This window comes from Phyllostomus discolor, chromosome 10, assembly GCF_004126475.2.
Source record: "Phyllostomus discolor isolate MPI-MPIP mPhyDis1 chromosome 10, mPhyDis1.pri.v3, whole genome shotgun sequence".
NCBI classification, from domain to species: Eukaryota; Metazoa; Chordata; class Mammalia; order Chiroptera; family Phyllostomidae; genus Phyllostomus; species Phyllostomus discolor.
In genome coordinates, this window is record NC_040912.2 from 83923452 (window position 1) to 83944771 (window position 21320).

General features: G+C 52.1%; 1 protein-coding gene across 2 annotated transcripts in view; it reads left to right on the plus strand.

The window, feature by feature from the left end:
• Positions 1-21320, plus strand: part of TBXAS1 (thromboxane A synthase 1) — a 137975-nt gene that overhangs the window by 48190 nt on the left and 68465 nt on the right. For both annotated transcript variants that reach the window (XM_036010957.1, XM_028525746.2), the window contains exon 4: positions 12808-12904. In XM_036010957.1, coding sequence (XP_035866850.1) covers positions 12808-12904 — 97 coding nt within the window. The remainder of the gene's footprint in view (positions 1-12807; positions 12905-21320) is intronic.

The following is a 21320-nucleotide window of genomic DNA, read 5'->3' on the forward strand; positions in this document are numbered from 1 at the left end:
TTTAAAAAAAGACCGTTGACAATAGTAGTTTACTTCTCCATTGTGAATGATCAGTGTTGCAATCAATAATTACTAATTTCCTCCATGTCCAGGTGTGTGTGTGTGCATGTGCGCACGTGTGTACATGTGTGTGCGTGTGCATCTGTGGCACCGGGGAGCCCTGGGGACGCACGGCCATGTCTCGCTTGTCTCTTTATTCCTTTCACCCCAACTTCCTCGAATTCTGCCTCCTCTCCCCAACAGACAACCGCCTTTCTGTTCCACTGTCCCTCATTGTCCCCTGGACACTCCTAACACCCCTTAGGACACGGGCCCTGACAAGAGGTCACATCATTAATGGTTGCTTGTCCCGCCCTCCTGCTGGAATGCAAGCTCTGGGAGGACAGGACCTCTGTCTCTTCTTTGCCCTGATCTTCCCAGGGCCGGACATATGAAAATGCTCAGTAAACATTTGTTGAATGTTGAGAAGCATCATGCAGGATAGATGCACCCCAAGAAAACCTCAGAAAGGAAGGTCTTGTTTTTGCTGATCTTGGTAATTAGTATTTCTTCCCTGGGACATGAGGAAGGGAATGAGGGGAGGGGAGACTGTCAGCCTCAAATCAAAGCTTTGGATGGGGGTCTGTAATCTTTCCCCGTCAGCTCAGCAGTCAGCCCATAAAGGCACGTGGATTTGCCGCCACGTCAGGCCGTCTTGGGATCCACGGGAGAAGGGAGGGTTTGCTCCCATGACCTGCTCCCCGGGCTTCACTCGCTCGGGTCACACATCCGGCTTTTACTGAGCTACTGCTATCCCATATCTCTTCCCCGAGGGGCTGCCCTCTCCCCTAGCCTTACTCCTGGGGGTTGGCCTGGGGTGCCCGAGGGAGCACCGGATTAGGAGCCAGATCTGGGTTCTGTCTCAGCTCAGCTTTTCCAGCCAAGGGACTAGAACCATCATCCTTGCCTGTAAAGAAACACTTGCACTCCTGCCTACCTCGCCGGTCTGATGTGAGAAGGGAATTCTCGGTACTCTCTGTCGGTGCAGTCTGCCCAGGGAGCAGCAGTTCTAATCCCAGCTCCTCCGCTCCCGGACGGCACCTGCGGGAGTGACGATTTCTAGAACCTTCAGGGTGACCTTCACTAGTCCTGCACGTGGGTCCTCAGGAAATCTGGGGAGGAGTCTCCCTGGCCTTTCCCGCCTCCTCCTGGCAAAGGGGCCATTCTAAGGTGATGCCATGTGTCCTGGCGGCACCCACACCATCACCTCCCCTCTCCGGACTTGCTTTCCTACCTGTGAAAGGAGGGGCTTGGGCTAGAATCAGCCTCTTGAAGCTTCCTTCTGCCTCTGAAATACTACAATTTGTGTTTTCATGCGTTTTCCTCTGCCTCCTGTGTCACCCCAAGTGGGTCTCAAATTCTTTTGCCATTAAATTCTCCTCTCTTCAGAGTCACCCACCTGGCCCAGGACTGAGCCTTTTTCTCGTGGCCAGGAGCTCCTCCCCTGGCTGTCCTGTCTTTTCAGAACAGGTTCTAGCTCTTGTTGAGCCCGTCAATGCATATTCTGAGTCCACGTATCATTTGGGGAGAAGAGATTTTGCCATATACTATCACGCAAGTATATGTCTTACATGCATTCTAGGCAATAGGGCCCCACTCCTCCCTCCCCCCCTCCCCTCCCCACACACACGGTCCCCTCCAGGGCCTGAGAATCTACATGCCTGGGCAGAGCTGTGTGGGCGCCAGCGCTCAGGTCGCCCCTGCAGTGCCGTCTCACTGTTTATTTAGTGGTGTGATGCTGTTTGCATCAACAACTTTGCCTTATAGGCTGTTCTTCATGTTTATGCTTCTCACTGTGAAAAAAATTGCTTGCCTAACATCTGTTCTGAATTCGTTTTTTCTTTATATTCTATTTATCTATTCCCCATTGAATTCCATTTGCGCCAAGGACAGTAGCCGGAATTGGAATCCTCGGTGTCCTTCAGGATTTCTGTACACTGCAATTCATCTCTTAATTACTCTCTCTTTACTGTTATGAGAGACACACATACACCCACGTTCACACGGGCAGATCGGCCCGCAGCTTACCTCTCTGCCTGTCCCCCTCTGGGGGATGCGTTTTATTAACTGAATAAATTAAATGGGCGCGTATATCCAATAAAGTAGAGAGGTTTTTCGTTATGGGTTTGTTTCAGATCATTTTCCCCCTGGCCGCCCAATTTCCTCCTTTCGCCCAGGCTCTGTTCTCAAAAGAGCTTTACTTAGCTCGACGTAGTCACACGCCACCAGGACGAGGAGGGCCGCCGTGTGTTACAGATGGAGACACTCCACCAGGCTGTTTCGTGTGAAATCAGACCCGAGCCCTCATGAACCCCCTCCTCGCACCACTTAGAAACCCACGCCCAAGCATATTCCCAGCTGCAGCCCAGAAAGTCCCTGAAGAAGGTGGTGAGACCTGCTTTCCCTCCCGACACCTGGGAAGTCTACCAGGGGCCTGACTGTGACCCCGAGACTCACGCACTGGCGCCAAGTCCCTAAGTTCCAACTCCAGATGCAGGGCTCTACCTGCCCCCAGTTCTCGGGTCCTGCTGGGAGGGGCATGTCCTCCCGCCCCCTGTAGGATCTTTCCCACGCTCATCTCAGGGCCCGAGTCCACGTCTTCCAACGGCACAGAGACGGAGAGGACGCTTCCACAGGTCTGGAAGAGCGCCCGGCCGGCCCCACCCCACAGGCATCTCCGCTTCTTCGCTCTGGGTACGGCGCTGAGTGGACGGCAGCGGGAGAAACCACCCCTCCCTTCCGAAAAAGGCATCACTCGTGTCTCTTTTCCTGAAGAAACCTGGTGTCTACTGGAGAAGAGACACAGAAACAGAAGACAGAGGGCTCTGTCCTCTCATAATTCACAGAGGAGTAAGGGGCTGGTCAATAAAGGAAGAAGAGTGAGGTGCAGGTGGACAGAGGGATGGAAGAGTGCCCTGGAGACAACGACAAGGAGGAAGGGCTCTACGGATGCACCGCAGGAGAGGGGACCGGCGACCTGTCAGAAAGCCTTTTCGCAACTAACGAGTTGAAGACTGGAGGAAAAACCACGGGCAACGTTGGAAAACGACGGCTACTTTGGGGGGCCACAAATAACTTTTTATAGCAACGGGTGGCTGTGATTCCCAAACTGTGTGCCGAGGCACCCCAGGGTGCCACAGTGAACTCACAGGGCCTCCTGGGATGCTTTAAATATTCATGGGGGACGCAGCGACATCTGTTGGTCACCGTGGGAGTTACTTTCAATTTATGCGTATTCTTTTTTCAAATGCCCACTAAGTTGTTAGAACACGAATACTTATTAAGTTGTTTGGACTTAACTGCTTAAAAATAATAAGAGGGTTAGGGACTTCTTTTGGCCTTGGAAGGCCGTGACACATTACTGAGTCATTAAGGGTGCATGCAGTGAATTGAGAAAGTTCGGGAACCTGGGTGGAAGAGGAGAGAGGTGGGAAGAAAGGTCGTGAGCTCCGGCGGGGCCCCTTGCTGCACACAGGCCGAGCGGTTTGCACGTGCAGCTTCCGTGCAGAGGGCTCCCTGGAGCGGGACGACATAGTCAGCTCCCGTTTTACCAAGCTGGGTTTGTCCGAGAACCCGTGGGGAGGCCCTGCGGCGGTCCCGGTGAGAGAGACGGGCCTCCACCCGGCAGCATGGGGCCTGGAACTGCACCACAGCACACTCCACGACCATCGGGCGGCTCCTACTGCACACCCAACACTGTGGTACGTGCCAGACACCACGGATAAATGAGACAGGGGCCCTGTGTTGAAAACACTCACCATCAAGTGGAAAGAAGGCAGCCACAAAAACAAGCCATCACCATGAGCGCAGAACCTCTAGGAGTTACGGAGGCTGGAGAAGAAAAGAGAGTGCTGTTCCAGGAAGCCAGGGGAACAGCATGTGCAAAGGCAGGGAGGCGAGCGGTGGTGGAGGGTTTCGGTAAGTCAGGGTGAGCGGCGACGGGGCAAGGCAGGGGCCAGGTTGTGAAGGATGCTGCCGGCCGTGCTGAAACCCCCGAGGGGCTGGATGGCAACAAACCACTGAAGGGTTTCAAATAAATGAGCGGTACAATGGGATTCGCACTTTACAAAGCCCCAGGTGGGCACACTGAGCTGGGGCCCACAGGTAGACTGGCAGCAGATCGGGAACTTAGGTCAGATCGGTGGACACATACATCCCTGAGAGGGAGGTCTGAAATCCAGCCAAGGGAGGGATGAGGGACCCACCAGCATGACGAGGGCAGGAGAACAATGCTCATCAGACCCCAGGCACCCCGAAGAGGAAAGGGGCTGAGAAAGGGCTGATTCAGTCCATCAGGCTCTGGAGGGGCTGTGAGTTCAAGGTCAGCCCCAGGTCTGAGTGCTAGGAGGCTTCCGGGTGCAGGTAATCCACACCCTGCTGGGCGTGACAGCTGGGAGTGGGGAGAAAGCAGCTCCCAGGCTCCAAGGGCCCCTGGCTCTGCCACTGGGTCCTCCAGGGGTGTCCCTTGCAGCTCGAGTCTGTTCTGCCTCACAGCTCTCTCGAGCCACCCCTGCTCTAATGGCAGACTGTAACGCATGAAGCCCCAGTGAGCCGAGCTGGACCCGATCCCCAGGACTACTGGGGCCATGCTCTGTCCACAGCAGCCAGCCCAGGGGCAGCCCCTGTGAAAGTCAAGGGCCCATGTGCTCCCAGCACCAGACTCTTCGCTAAACTCTGGGGAAGCTGAGGGACTGGGACACTCACAATTGTGCTCTCCAGGAGGCAATGGCCACCCTTCCCACTGAGCTTTCTGTCACTTGCACATCTAGGGTCTAGGCCAGAGGTGAGACCTATGGCCAGGACAAAAGTCACCCTTTCAGCACCTTCCACCCACTGGAGAGAAAACTGTCCCCAGGCGAGGATTTACCAGATGCCTGGTATCTCACAGCTGTCCCAGCTGCTGGAGGCCCTCGTCAACCCCTCAGTCTCTACCTGGGAACGGGGTCTCCAGACGCAGGCTCGGAGTCCTGCCAACATGGGGCGGGTGCTGGCATGTCACCTGGTCTCCCAGGGATGCTCCTCACCCCATTTCTCCATCCCCTGGAAAGTGGACCCAGCAGGTGTGGCCCACCTACCAGAGGGTGCGGGGCTCTTCACTTCAATGGGGAGGTTATCGCACCTAAAACTTGACTGTGCATCAGGCAGTCTCAGGTTTCTCATCTGACCCACATAACGGCCTCTTTTACCGAAGAAACCGGCTCAGGAAGGCTGTGGTTTGCTCAAGGTGACACAGCCGATAAATCACAGGACAGGGCCTTGGACCCAAGTGTCTTCAGTCACATCACTGCCAGCCTCCACCCTGACATCTGACAGACGCAGTGGGAACAGTCAAGTGACAAATACTCTTTATCCCTTTTTTCTTTTTCTTATGGCCAACGCCACGTGTGCTCATTGTAAGCTGCTAGAACACGGAGATACAGGAGGCAAAGAGCACGGGACTCCCATAACTTCTGGCTCCAGATGCGTGCCCTGGGAGCTGCTCACAGACCTTCCTCCACGCTTTTTCCAGGCCCCAGCACAGCCCCTGACACAGAGAATGTGCTCAGTGAATGGCTGTTGAGTGAACTAATGGTCAGAGACACTACCATTCATTTGCAGAACTGGATGGACCATTTCACAAGGTGCTTCTCCATTCCGTTGTGCATCCCGGACACCCTTGCGTGTGGGTATGGAGGTGCCTCCCAATGAACAGCCTCCAGAGTTCAGTCACCCCAGACAGGGGCGGGCCTTCTGGGCCGGAGCCAGGCAGCCCCGCCCCCTCCACCCACCCCCACCCCCAGCTGGCTCACACCAGCCATCCACCCTGCCTCAGTTCCCGGAGGGCAACGGTGAACCATTTTCATTGAACTGACTGGTCATTTCTTTTTTAAAAAACCTCTAATTAAACAAGTCAAACAAGTGTTATTTTTGTCTGCACAATATTTCACTGATTTGTCTCGGTTTTCTCCTCAACCGGGTGCTTTGGGGTTGTATAAGCAAATTCTTATGTGCATATATAAATATAAATGAATAACTGGCTGAGAATGTTTTGCCCCAAAAGGTGACTGTAGACACATTCGAATGAGAGGAAGCAAGAACTTACCTTGCTCAGTGCGCTCGTGGTGCGGTTCTGGTCCCTCGGGCAGGAAGCTGCTTTGAATGCCCACCTTTAAGAGGCTGCGTCCAGAGCTGGATGGAGCCTGGCTCTTCCCTCCCGCGAGAAACCGCAGCCCCAGGGCTGTTCCGTGGAGGCTGGTCTGGGAGCAGGGACCTGCAGGCCAGAGGACAGCACGGTCCATGGCAGGGCCCAGGCTTTGGCAGCTGCCAGACTGGGATCATCCCCATCTCGGGGAACTTGCTTGAACTCTCTAAGGCTCAGTGTCCTGTTCTGCAAAGTGGGTGTAATTAACGACCCCACGAATTTTTTTTTAATGAGGATTAAATGAGGTGAGACCAGCACTGCACTCAGAGCGAGGCCTGGCGGGTAGTGAGCACTCAGTACACGCGCACAATGGCGGCCACCTCGAAGGCTGTGAGAAGCGTCCTCCGCCCTTCCCCACGGACTGATGTCACGGAGACAGGAGGTTCCTTCACACCCCACAGAGAGTACACTTAATATCCAAAGACAACGACTTAATTTCCAATCCCTAGGAATTAAAGAATTTAAAGCCACAGCAGCAAGCTGCAGAGGCCCCCAGTTTTGCTCCCGTATGGCAGGGACAAGGAGGCTGAAGTGAAGGGTGTTTACGGAGTTTGCATACGACAGTTTCCTGAGCGGGTGGCAGAGTTGGGCGACCCGGGACCCAGCCTCCTGGGCTCCAGTGCACGTTGTTTTGCAACACACCCCACCCCCCATCTCAGGAAGCAGTGAGACACTGCCATACAGTTGTGCCCATGTGTACACCGAGGCCAGACCCCCTTGGGGAAGTCCCATCTGAAGAGGCACGGCGACGCCCCAAAAGGCAAGGGGGCGCTGTATCAGGCCTTCGGGATTACAAGGATGGCAACCCAACTCAACGGACTTCAGTACAAACGAACTTACGCTCGGAGGATCCAAGGAAGACGGCAGGAAGCAAAAAGCCTTGAACCAAACTTCCTATGTACGTCCTCAGCTCTCTCTGCTTCTCGTAAATCTCTGCTGGCCTCCGTCAGCAGCTTCTGCACAGAGTTCTTGCCATGGGCGAGCAAGGTGGCCACCAACGGCCCTGGACCCATCTTCCCAGGAAGACAGAGCCTTGTCCCCAGCCTCCACGCACACATCCCAAGGAAGGATCCTGACCGGGTCACGTGTCCACCCACAGACCAGCCACTGTTGCCAAGGAGATGCGACACTATGATTGGCCATGCCTGGGTGGGGAGGCCATCCCCGGGCCAGAGGGACAGAGTGCGGCTATCACTGACAGAGACCCCAGAACTGTGCAGAAGGGGGGCAGGGCGGGGCACCTCATGCAGGAGGAGGGCTGAGCAGATAAAGCCCACGGAGCCAGCCCAGGACCTGAAAAGAAAGGCCTGGAAAACGAGCTTCATTTACATGTTTTTTTCTTTCCAAGATCTTTCCAGGAGCTCCTCAAACTACTGATGAGCGTTTGTGTAAACATAAATTCACTGGATTACACAATTTACATGTAAAACGGGGCCAGTTTTCTCACGAGGTTCATAAACCAGCTCTGAAGCAATTCTAACGGAATTGTGACAAAATGGTTCTCGGCATTAGCAATATTACTAGAAAAACACACAAAGACTCCCAAGGTGCCCACCGGGGAGGACGACTTTCATTTGAATGTAGGAGTATTATTTTGTGTTTGTTTTTTTTAAAATCCAGATTCAGATGTAAAATTATTTTGGCAATAACTAAATCAATACAAATATATTACCAAAATATGGTTGCACCCCGGTGTGAATGTTTTTCCTTGTATATTGAACTAAGAATTGAAGGTAAGAGGAATGGCGTAAACTTGAAGGTGGTGGGGTAGAGAGCAGGGTCTTTAATTTTGGGTTTGGGGCCCCTGACCGGGTTATTGTTATCACATCAGGGTCCCCCGGGGAGCTTGTTACATTTAGAAGAGACTGGGTCCCTCCCCAAAGGCTCTGGTCAGGGGGATCCAGGTGGGGCCGGGCATCCTTATTGTCTTGTCTGGATGGTCAGACGCAGCGCTGCCCTCGGGCAGTGTTCTCAGCGTGGGAGCAGCCTTCCTGCACCGACATCCGACATCCGGAGAGCCTGTTAAATGCAGATGCCTGGGCCCCGCCCAGGCCTCCCAGGCCTGACTTGGGGAAGAGCAGAGCTCTGACTCTGTATTTATCAAGCTCCCAAGCGGCTATTCTAAAAACACTTTTTATTTTGAGACGATTATAGATTCACAGAAAGTTGCAAAACAAAAAGGTACAGAGAGGTCCTAGGTACCCTTCACCCCGTGTCCCCAAGTGGCCACCTCTCGCATGACTAGAGGACACGATGAAAACCACACGGGTCTAATCCACGACGCTTATTCAGATTGTATTGGGTTTACGTGCACTCGTGTGTGTGTGTGTGTGTGTGTGTGTGTGCATCATTTTATGCAATTATATCACATGTGTAGGTTTGTGTAACCGCCACCACAGCCACGACACAGAAGTGTCCCCTCACCACAAGGCTCCCTCAGGCCACCCTTCAGAGCCACACCAACCTGTCATTACCCCTTCTAACCTCCGGCTGCTACTACTATCTTCTCCATCGCTATCATTGTGTTATTTCAAAATTAATATGCAAATGGATCATAATATGAAACCTTTTGTTCAAAAGGAGGGACAGAGGTTATAGAAGATTGAACAATAAACTTTTACAATAAAAAAAACATGAAATCTTTCTAGATTGGCTTTTTTCATTCACATAACTCCCTTGAGATCCACCCAAATCACTGCAGTAGCAATCGTCTGGGGTCTTTTTTAGTGCTGCATAGTATTCCACTGTGTGGATGTACTGCTGTGTGTTTAACCATCCACCCGCTGAACAACATTTGAGATATTTTTGGGTTTTGTCTGTGACAAATAAAGCTGCTATGAACATTCACATACATGTTTTCATGTGAACGTAAGTTTTCATTTCTCCAGGATAAATGCCCAGGAGTGCTAGTGCTGGGTCATATATAACAAGTGCATGCTTAGTTTTATAAGAAACTATTTTCCAAAGTGGCTGTACCACTTCACACCCACACCACCAACACATGAGTGGTACAGTTTCTCCACACGCTCACCAGCATTTGATGATATTATTTTATTCTAGCCATTCTGATGGGGAATAACAGCTCACTGTGGTTTTAATTTGCATTTTCCAAATGGCAAGTGACATTGAACATCTTTTCACGTGCTTACTTGCCACCTGTGTCTCCTCTTTGGCAAAGTACCTGTCCACGTCTTCCGCCCACGTTTTGTAACTGTGTACTCTAGATACAAGTTCTCTGTCAGATGCATTTGCAGGTATTTCTCCCGGTATGTGGATTGCCTTTTCACCTTAGCAGGGTCTTTCAGGGAGCAAAAAAAAAAATTGGATAAAGACCACTTTATTAATTTTTGTCTGTAACAGGTTGTACTTTCGATGTCAAGTCTCAGAACTATTTGCCTAGGGCTAGATCCCAAAGATTTTCTCCTATTTTTTTCTAAAAGTTTTACATTTTATGTGTAAGTCTGTGGTCCATTTTGAGGTGACTCTTATGCAGGATGTGAGGTCATGCTTTGGCCAACATATGCCCAATTGCTCCAGCACCGCTTGTGGAAAAGGCTTACCTTCCTCCACCGCTTTGCTTTTATATCTCTGTCAAAACTCAATTGAGGATATTTACGTGGGTCTACTTCTGGGTTCTCTGCTCCGTTCCAGTCATCTAGGGGTCTGTTTCTCTGCCAGTGCCACCCAGGCCTGACTGCTGTAGCCGGGTCTTGAAATCTGGTAGACTGATTCCCCCCACTTCACTCTTTTTCAAAATTGACTTAGTTATTTTAACTCCTTTGCCTTTCCATATGAATTGTAAAACAAGCTTGTCTATGCCTACAAAAATTCTTACTGTGATCAGTGTGGAGTGTGCCGATCCATGAACATAATGCATCTCTCCATCTATTGAGGTCTTCTTTGATTTTTTTAATATGCACGATCAATGGCATTGTGTTTTAAGTTTGGTCTCCACATGCTCCTTGCCAGCCAACAGAAATGCCGTGTTGATTCTGAGTTCATGCGTGTGCTGCTTTTGAATCCTGCAACCTTGCTGAACTCACTTACTCGTTCAGGACTATTTTTTTTTTATTTCTTAGAATTTTTTATGTGGACAATCATGTCATCTGAGAATAGAGGCAATTTCATTCATTTCTTTCCAATCTCTATGCTTTTTATTTATTTTTCTTGCTTTACTGCACTTGCTAGAATTGCCAGGACCATGTTAAATACCCTTGCCTTCTTCCCAGTGTCAGGAGAAAGCACTGTCTTTCCCCATTAAATGACACCTTAGCTGGTTTCTGTAGTTTCCTGTAGATACTTTTTTATACAGTTGAGGAAGTTCCCTTCTGTTCCCTGAGCATTTTCAATCATGAATGAGTGTTGGATTTTGCCAAATGCTTTTTTCCTACATCTACTGAATGATCACATAACCCTTCTTTTTTTATTCAGTTTATATAGAGAGTATATTGATTTTTTAAAATATATATATGGAGCCAGCCAGGTATACCGAGAGCAATATCACTCGGTTGTGGTGCATAATTCTTTTTTACATCGCGGTATATAATTTGCTGGTATTCTTCAAGGGTAGATCTGCTAGTGACAAATTCTTTCAGTTTTCCTTCATCTGACGATGTTATTCCCCCTTCTTTCCTGAAGTCTGTTTTCACCAGACAGAGGGCTTGTGATTGACAGCTCTCATCTTTCAGCGTTCCTTCTCACTTCCTTTCGGTCTCCATGGTTTCTGATGCCGTGCCGTCCTTTGAATTGGTGTTCCCTGCAGACAGCGCGTCATTTCTCGCTGGCTGCTTTCAAGATGTTTTCTGTTTTGGGTTTTCAAAAGTTTAATTATGGCATATGTCGGCACGGATTTCTCTGGGTTGCTCCTCTGGGAGGCGAGCGCGCACACAGCCTCTTGAATCTGCGAGTCTGCGTCTTTTGTCGGGCTGGAGAATTCTTAAGCCGTTACCTCTTCAAACCCAGACAGGTGACTTTCGAGCATATTTCACACGTAAGAAGCTCGGCCCTTCAGTGGGCTTCCGGGGCCCAAGAACCCCTCAGACTCCATACGATGCTATTAATGTCCATCGTTCTCAGGGGAACATCCACAGCTTTCACTAGATTTTCAAAAGATGCCACGGCACGCCTCATCAATTTTATAAAAGGACTGGCTTGCGGCCACCTTATTGTGCTATTTTCGGTCTCCTTGGTTAAAACCAATAAAAACTGGTCAGTACACTTTCTTCCACCATGTCTGCTGGACTCCTGCGTCCCAAGATGTCCCCCGTAATTTTGGAAAATACCGTCACTCAGGTGAATATTTTGAGTGCCCAATACCTGCCAGGCGAATCTTGTTTTCATTTCCCCCCTAGTCAGTGAGAAAGAGGAGAGTTACAAAATTAAAGCCTTGTTTAGCTCGTGAGACATTCAGAGTAACTAAGAGTTCAGACTAAATTTTGCTGCTTTCACATCTTACGACTTTATCCTTTAACCTCTGCTCCTACTGTTTTGAGCTGCATATGCCAGCACTCAAATTATACCCCGAAAACGTAACTTAATAGACGACAAATGGGGCATCACGCAGGGGCCCATGTGTTGTGGCTCCGGTTAGCTCCGCACAGCTGGCAGCTGAGCAGTGGGCTCATCCCTGGACCGCCTCACCGCTGTTTCCTCCGTGGGGGACCCTCACCTGCCTCTGCCACCCACCCTCCTGGGCTCACTCCTGCTTGTTGTCCAGAACTCAGCGTGAGGATCACCCCTCTGGGAAGCCTTTCGTCTCTCTTCTCCCAGCACGGAGCTGGGTGTGCCTTTAAGGTTACCCAAGTTCGCCAGACATCCCACTGTGGGGTGACTGCCTAATTGTCACTCCCGCCAGACGACGAGACCCTTGAAGCCTGTTGCTTTCCTCTCCCCCGTACTTTAGTAAATAAATACAACCAGGCATGGACTTGTCGTATCTAACCGGCAGCACTGACTGCCTCCAGTTAGGGGTCGCCAGCTCCAGCTGACCGGCCGATCCTTCCCCCCACGCCTTCATTCATGCCCAAGTATCTGCGGAGTTTTTCCACCCACAGGTGTGGCCACCAGCTGTCCAGCCCTTCGCCAGCAGTTTAATCTTTCCCGAATTCTCACAAATATTTATTAATTCACTTCAGACCTTTTCCAAGAATCAATATATAAAAGTCATTCATCATTCCCCCCTGCCAGAATGACTGTCTTCCCATTTTGGGGCAATATGGACATCACTGACCTCTGCCATTTTCCTTCTTGGTCTCACTGCTGGATCTTATGAATTCCTTATTACAGCGTTTACATTGTCTGTCGGGCTGTGAGCTCGCTGGGGGCGGGGAGTCTGCCTTCTCCAGCCCGGAACCTGCAGGGACTGGTACCAGGTGGGAGCCCATAAGTGTCCGTGGGATGAAGTGTAATGTTAGATCTCGGCGACACTATTCCACACGATCGGCACGTGCATTCCCCCATCTTCTCTGCATCTCCACTTCCTACTCATCTCCATCCTTCATTCTAATGTGCTGTGAACTCTTTATGGCAAGGATGAAATGGATACGCAAACACAACCCATTTTAGAGTAATTCTTTTATTCCTCCCAGGTACTACCTTGGCCGTCGGATGTTTATCGTGATCTCGGAGCCGGACATGATCAAGCAGGTGCTGGTGGAGAACTTCAGCAACTTCACCAACAGAATGGTATGTGGCTTCCTTTCTGCCCGTGGATGGATGGGGAGCGGTTCTGAGATGCGGGCACTGCCCGTCACAATGAACAGCGACACGGCTGGGCTTCTTACCGACTCCTGCCTGCTCTGCCCGGGGAATTCAGGCTTTCAAGGAGACGCTCCCATACAAAGGGATGGCGTTTACATTTCAGGAATGCTGCAGGGCAGCTCACGCTCAAGGAGAGGTTGCGGTTCATAAAAATCCTAAAATCAGGGGGGTGTTTTAAAGCTGCGTTCAAAGCTGGAGGAATCCAGAGGGCACAGGTCAAGGACTGCAGAAGACCCAGCAACATTCATAAATATCAGAGAAAAAGCAGAGTGTCGAGCCTCTTGTGCTGACATCTCTCCCGCAGAGTATAACAATCTTAAGGCTAGAAAGGAAGGACACGCAACGTTCCAGGGGAAATTTGTTCCCAAGTAGCAGGGGGCCCTGTCAGGAGGCCCCATTATGTCAGTTCAAGTCTCTGACCCACTAAAGGATGCACATACTCCATCGTTTTAGAACATATATTTTCTACTTTTTATCTCTTTGCTGAGAAATCCCGAAGAATGGACGAGGTGACAGAAAGTGGCAGAGGTCAGTGTTGTCTATATTTTCCAAAAGTGGGGGGACAGGAATTCTAGCAGAGAAGACCAATAATAACATTTATGTTGATTCTTTTTTTAAAATATTTTATTTATTTATTTTTCGAGAGAGGGGAAGGAAGGGAGAAAGAGAGGGAGAGAAACATCAATGTGTGCTTGCCTCTTGTGCACCCCCTACTGGTTGTGGGGTCAGGTCCCACAACCCAGGCATGTACCCTGACTGGGAATTGAACCAGCAACCCTTTGGTTCACAGGCCTGGTGCTCAATCCACTGAGCCACACCAGCCAGGACACCTTTATGTTGATTCTTAAAAAGAGTCTAAATAATAGAGTCTGAATTAATAAACACTTGCTTGTGAGAATTCAGAGAACCCCTCTGTGCCAACCTTTGTGTGTGTGTGTGTGTGTGTGTGTGTGTCAAATTAAACTCATCTTCCATTCTTATAGGCATAGTAGGTAAGGCAGTCAGCCTCCCGTTGGTTATTTGGCAAACGTTTGCACATTGGCCATGGGCCCGGCACTGGATAGGTGATGATTATAAATGAGATAAAGGACGTGGCCTTGTCCTCAAGGAGCTCGCTAGCGACAGAGGCAGACAAGCAGAGGGACCGGTACGATGTTGTAGGGTGAGTGCTTCTGCTGTGGAAGCCACTGCGCCGTCCAGGACGGGGACAGGCTGGGAGATCGCGGGGGTTGAGTCTTAAAGAAATTTGCCCCCACCCGCCGTGTTTTGTACTGATGGAGCCACTTGGAGTGTTTTTTAAACCTCACAAGAACTTACAAGATTGGTCCAGCGATCATCTCTATCGCACAGACAAGCAAACGAAGACCCAATGAAGTGACAACCTGGTCGCATCACTGAGAGGAGGAAGAGCAGGGGTTCACACACCATCTCCCAGCCCACGCCCAGGGCTCCTTCTGCTGCTGCTGCTACAGCAGCTGCCACGGGGGACATTGCTGGCTGGTCAGGGTTTCACTGAGTAGTTGGCCGCTCGCCCTTCTGGCCCGAGAGCATCATGCCCGGTGGAGACCCCGCACAGTCCCTGCAAGGAGGTGACCAGCAGGGGTGGTGAAGGGACTGCAGACATTTACTCTGCTGCCTCCAGAGGCCTTCCCCGACCACTGTGTCGTTGTTCCCCTGTTCCAAGTCCCCTGAAGGCCCTCCGTGGCGCTGGGCTCTTAGAGATGGAGTCTGGCGGTTGACTGCAGCTGTGGACTGCTGCTCAGAGCACTGATTAGAGAAGTGGGGGCAGCCAGTGCGTCAAAGGGCCCGGTGTCCCAGCGGGCAGCGAGGGTGCGCCGAGAGCCTGCCACGGTTCTTGACGGGACGTGGCCGCCACGTGTCTCCCTATTGTTTCACGGGACACCCAGTGTCGCCAGGGCACAAGATGCTGAGAGCTGACTAGGAAGAGGGCTGCCCTCTCACTGATAAATTAGGGACGGACATTCACTCAGCACACACCTGTGAGCAGAGAGCACCCATGAACTTGCTCTAGCTGCAGTCCACTTCCCTGCTAAACCCTTTGTCCGTCCTCCCTAGTTTTTCCCAACCCCGTTCTCAGGTCTCTAGGCCCCAGACTCAGAATCTGGTTCCAATTTCCTTCTTCCACTCAGCACAGTGCCCTCAGGAGAAAGTTCAAGTTCCCCTGACAAGATTTAAGGGCCTCCGTACTGCAGAGGCTTTTCATATCCTCCCATCTCACCTCTCCCTGCTCCCCACGATGAGCTGTCACTCCCGCTGCACCTGCCTCTCGGTGCTCTCCATTAACCTCCCCCCGGAAAGCCCTGCCCCAGTGCCTTTGCTCATGCTGACACTCCCTCCGGGACTGGAGGCAGCATGACAGTGGGGCTTGCGTGTACCGGCAGTGTGAGCTTGAGCGAAGCACTTAACTCCTGGAAGCCTCTCCTCCTGCCTTGGGAAGATGGGGGAGTGATCTGCCTTCCTGGGCTGTCGGAGGCTAAACGAGGCCACACATATAACTCCTGCCTTCCCTGCACTGCACGTGCACTGGCTGCTCCTCGGAGGAGACCGCCAGGTCCTCGGTTCCCAGCCAAACCCTAGCTGCCCTTCCAGGCTCCGTGCCAATTCTGACTCCTCCGCAAAGTCTTCCCTGCTTCAGTCCACACTTACGTTTCCCCTTCTCTGAACTCTGACACCAGTTATCATCAGCATCGCTCACATCCACCATTGATTCTGCATACCACCTACAGTAAAGGAAGGTATGGCTTTCACCTGAACTCGGTCACGAGCTCTCTAAGGCCTGTCCCACATTTTTGTACCCCGTGTCCCAAACACATAATGACTACTCAGCATCCAGTAGATTCCTGTTCAAACAGAACTGAATCTTCGTCAACCTGGCACTGTCCCTAGAAGAAGCAGACATCGCTGAACCTGGAGCATCGATGCACACGGTCCCGTCCGGCTCGCTCAGAAACACAGAAGCAGACCCACCAAAGAGTAGATGTCTCAGAAACCCCGGCGTTTACACTTTTCCATCTGGGACTGTATCTACTCGTCTTTAGCTTTGTTTACAGTCTTTAATCCAATTCCGTCTTGGGGATAAAACAACCCTCGGTGACTCAATTTCTTTTTTAACCATCTTTAGAGTGGGATTTTCTCGCAGGTTTTTGAAAGTCAAATTAAATTGGGGCCTGTGGTTCCCTCTCCTCCATATGCTCACTTATCTGCTCAAAGAACTCGAGGAGATTAGCGAGGCGTGATTTCTCCTCACGACGCCACGCCGCCTTCCCCCGACAAACCATGTTTACTGAAGTGTTCCCCGATTCAGCTTTATTATACATCCGTTCAGCAAACATTAAAGGCTTCCTCCGAGCGAGCGTCTACCAAACGGTCCCCCGCGGTACGGAAAACACCTCGGCATATTAGTTTGATACATTAAGTGAAAAGGAACTTAAGTAACACGCAGTTGCGTTTTCTGCCCGTGAGAGCCCGTGTCTGCTCGCCCATCCAGCCTGGCTGCAGGGCGTGTGACGCCACAGGGAACTCCCTGATGCATGCAGCTGCGGAGCAAACATATATTGGATTGAATGAAAATTGTTGTTTTTCTCAAACTCCGGAACACTGGGCTGGACAAGCTGTGGGTCAGACCACGGGTGGCAGCTCTTACAACGCTCCCCCACTCATGCGCATGGAGGCCCCTCGTTCCACGAATGACTGCTTTGCCCGGTTCCCGGATGGACTCTGCAGGCCTCTATCCGCGCCCTCAGCACTTCCTGACCTTGCTTGCTAGCCTGGGACCCTTAAACCCAAGTCCGTCTTCCAGCATTTACAGAACCTGTGGTCCCGGCGCCTCCAGACTTGGTTATTTTTATTTAGATATTTTTTTAATTAGCTCCTCTTTGCTATCGGGCATTCCATGAAGCCACAGAGACTCTTTCTTTAGCGTCTGCAGAAACTGGAGGGGGTGGGGGTGCACGTGACTCAGCAGAAATGGTCCCAGTCCGCAGGGACGTGGTGCAGAGCTTGCCACTCCCAGCCTCTCCTCAAGGTCCCGAGCTGTGGGAAGGGTGACTGAGGAAAGGTGGTCAGTGGCCCGTGTTAGGGTGGTCTAGCTGGAAGGGGACAGGGAGGGGACACTCTGAGTTCTGGCCCAAAATGACAACCCTGAGTGTGGGTCGGGGTGCAGGCATATCCGTTCGTTCCCAGGTTCCGCTGCCTGTGTGCAGAGTGGAGGCAGCAGGTGCTGAGAGCCCCCCGTGCGGGTGTGGGTACCAGGCCCACAGTCCTCACGGGCAACTCCAGGTCACCGCGCCAGGCCCAGGTCTGGTCTCACTCTCCGCTCACAAGAGACACACCTAAAGCTCGCACTGGCTTTGTGAGTGGTTTTATCCAGAACCACAGGAATCCAGGGGCCGGGCCGCCCCGAGGCAGCCTCTCCCAAGGTCGCTCCTGTCCTCTCACCACTGGGATGTCAGAGTGACAGGCCGAGCCCCTGCGAAACCCCAAAGCCCTGGGCGCGAGCAAGGATTACCGAAGTTCAGAGGCAAATTAGTCACCAGAAACCTTACCACACCTGCGGCCACGCCTCACCACAGCAGAGCCAGTAGGTCCATTACAGCTCGCCAGCCAGGAAAGCCGAGCAGAGCTCCGGGCGGATGGGGCCACCTGTGCTGAGCCGCAGGGACCCGCCTGCTGGCATCCACCGCGGAGGAAGGGGGCCTGGGCGGGCTTGCCACAGAACTGCCCCCTCCCCCCACACCTGCAACCGGCGCACACCGACAGCCCCCAGAACCTGCCGGTCTAGGAGTTTCTGATCCCCTTTCCCTTAAAGGAAACATTGAGTCAATTAATCCTTTCAGGGTTTCCAACCCGAGCCGAGCCGAGAGATTTACGTGGTGGCAACGGTTTCTTGCGCGTGCCTGGGGAATGCTCTCGTTACCTCGGCCAAAGCTCGAATACTATTTTTTCACTCTGCATATCTTTTCCTTTATTTATTTTTTTAAAAATAGTTTCGTTTTTATTATATGTTTTTTTCCATTCCCATCTGGAGAAGGGTCCACTCCCGTGGTAGGTCCGCAGCTCCGAGCGAGGCGGACCTTGCTACTTAAGACCCAGACAGACGGCAGGGGACCGGAAACAGGGGTGCGCGACCTCACGTGCCCGACCCCCTGCTACCTGGAGGCGGGTCTCCTTGCTTCCTCGCTCTGCACAGGAAACCCCCCCTCCTGGGCGGGCTGCCCCCCGGAAGTCCCACGTGACAGCCAGGATGCGACGCCTGCCCCCCCCCCCCCCCACAGGCCTCCCCTTCCACCGGCTCCTGCCGGATCTGGTCCCGGCTGGTCCTGAAAACACTCCCGATTCGGGGAGCCGTGTCTCTCTATAAAACACTTAGCCCCACGTTTTCAACAGGGTGGGGCGGTGGGAGCGCCAACATCTTTTTAGAGGTGACGAATGCCTCGCGAAGCCTCAGGAATGTGGGCACCGTGCTAAGCGGTGTGGACTTGGATGCTAAGATGTTCTGTCAGTGCCTCGCAGAACGTCTTTCAATCTCAAGTCTTGCTGGAAACGAGTTCCTGTTTTCCGGTCTTACTAGTCCCTCGCTTCAGCGGGAAGCCACCTTTATCGTCATGAAACAAGAAATAAGGAAAATCTTACTCTTAGGCTTTCTTTCCCGAACTTTCGTGGTGGCAGAAGCAGAATTAAATGTATACATAAACCAGGAGATGAAGATCTAGAGGTTTGGGGAGAGAACAGAAAAGAAGCCAGCTCTGCTCTCTCGCTGACTGTATTCCTGAACATTCCACGGAAGCCCTGACGCCCCCTCTCCTTCTGTGCCCTGACCTCCTTGCTGTCACACCTGCTTCCTTTCCCTCTCCGCCCCTTCCAAGCCACAGCCCCACAGTGCAGGGAGAGGCGCTTGGCTCAGAGTTACAGAGATGAAACTAGAGTCCACCTTTGCTGCCTCTGATTAGCTCTGCGACTTGAGCCAGTCCTGGAACTCCTCTGAGCCACCGTGTCCTCTCGTGTGAAACACAAGTGTCAGACTCGCTAATCACGAGGTCCGCTGGGGTCCCAGTTCAGGTGGCAGTCAGCGCCGACAGGTCACCACGGAGTCCCACCCGCACCCAGGAGAGCCCTTCTGGGCTCCGGACGCAAGGGGTCCCTCTTAGGGCCCATCGGGAGAATTTCCTCTCCCAGCCCAGTGTGGCAGGCGCTGTGTCGGAGACACCTCGTCCTTCTGTGAAAAATTCTGCTGAGGGCTGTGGGAGATTTTCCCCAGGAGATAAGATATAGCGAACCTTCTCACCCTCTTCCCCGGTTGGGAAGGCCCTTGCCGTCTGGCACTGGGCTGACAGAGACACAGACCTGAGCCTGAGGTTTCCCCTCCTTGGAGGAAATGCTGGCAACCCTCTCAGACGAGGCCACCGGGCTCCATATCATGCCTTTGTCCAGATGAGAAGGGCCTTCCTCCCACCAGCTGGGGAGCTGCAGAGGGAGCCCATGCTGAATTTAACCCCCGGGTGTCCCCCGAGCCAGCCCCTCCCGGCTGTGAACACGTCACACAACCTCACTCAGAGGTCATGCTCAAGGCCAGTCACGGTGTGAAGCAGAGACAGGGAAGACCACAAGACGTGTATGACCGTTCCCTACCGGCAAAGAGCGAACAGGTGAAGCCTGTCCAGTGGGTTCGGAACACTCACTCTTTCAGAGCACCAAACATACACACTGTGGAAACTGTGTGTATAGCTACAGCCACGTGTTGAAAACAGCACTACGCTCTCAGGTATAGAATGTAGGGTTCTCCACGTGACAGAATTCTAGAGCTCTTGCTGGTTAGACTCTAACTGGGTGGAGAGGGGCAGTGCAAGGTGCTTCATACCCAGGTGAGGACAGAGCCAGACAGTGCCAGGGAGCTTCCTCATCGCCACGAGCTTGTGTGTGTCGCGGTGGGCCTGGCCTTGTCGAGGTCACAGCACACCTCCTGCTGTTAATATTTTTGCAGCCTAGCTCACATACGTAACATCATACAAGATGGCGATACTCTCGCCAGGGCTGTCGCCGAAGTCCTGGAGTCTCTAAAGGCACCTCACTGTGCTTACCTGTCACCTGCAGCCCGTGTGGCCATCGGAGAGCGGCTGACTTCCGTGCCAAGGCGCCAAGACGTCCCACAGGTCTGGAGTGGATGTTCTCGCAGGTTCCAGGACACAAGAAAACCCTTCTGGGCCATGACTTTCTACTCTTTCGTGCCTCTTGATGCCTTTTCATAGCAGCACGCACACTCGGGTGCGGCAGGCAGAGCCGAGCCACATGCGCCCAGCAGCCCTCCGGGAAGGCTCGGTGCTGCTTGCACGGCCTCCAGGTCAGGCGGGGACCACCGGCCTGGCCCCCAACAAGCACCCGACTAGTGGTCACTCTCTTCATGGGGCCACAGAAGGCCGACGTGTTGCTTTTCTTTAATACCTTGCTCCTCAGGACTGCGTCCTTTGTCAAAGCTTAAAGTTTATGCTTAGCTGGTCTAATGAGTCAGATGCTGCTTTAAGAGACCTTAACTGAAGAGACAAGCAGCTGTCCAAGGGGAGCTCAGCGTGGGGCCCTGAGGCCGCTACAGAACCATCACTGTTTACCAGGACAGGGTGTCCTAATTGCTGGAGAATCGCCCCAAAATTGATGAAATGATGTGAACAGGATGTTCTTAATTATAAGATCAATGAATGTTGGTAAGGAGCCACCCCACAAGCCCCTAGAGGGCAAGAATCCCATTCTTTACTAACACTGTACCTGGCACATAGTAGATGCTCAATAAAAATACTCTCAACTTGACAACACTGTGATGGACAGGATTTTAGTGGTGGGGGAGGCCAGCTCTCAGCTCTCAGGTCTTGGCTTTTGGGTTAGAATAGGCTTTTCAAAATTTTTTTTGACTGCGGCCTACAGAAAGAAACACATTTCACATTGTGACACAGAATCGATCTCTCTGTCTCTCTCTCTCACACACACACACATACACACACCTATCTCGAATAAGAGTTTTACAGCAGCAAAGAAGGGGGTACAGTCCCCAGCAATGCGGGGCTCACCATTCAGGGCAGCTTATTTTATCTTGAAACAATTCTGTCGTTCGACTAGTAGGAAGTTCCTCACAGATGCGGAACCTCCCCACTAGCTTCCCCGACCGGGCCCAGTTCTACCCCTCAGGCCACAAAATCAACCTAAATCCCCCTCCCATCTCCGTGTTTTCTGAGCACACACTAAGTACCACTTTCCGATCACCCAAGTCTCCTCCTTCCAGCCAAACGTTCCAAAACCTGCCCACTATTTCATGTGACATGAATTCACGTCTGCT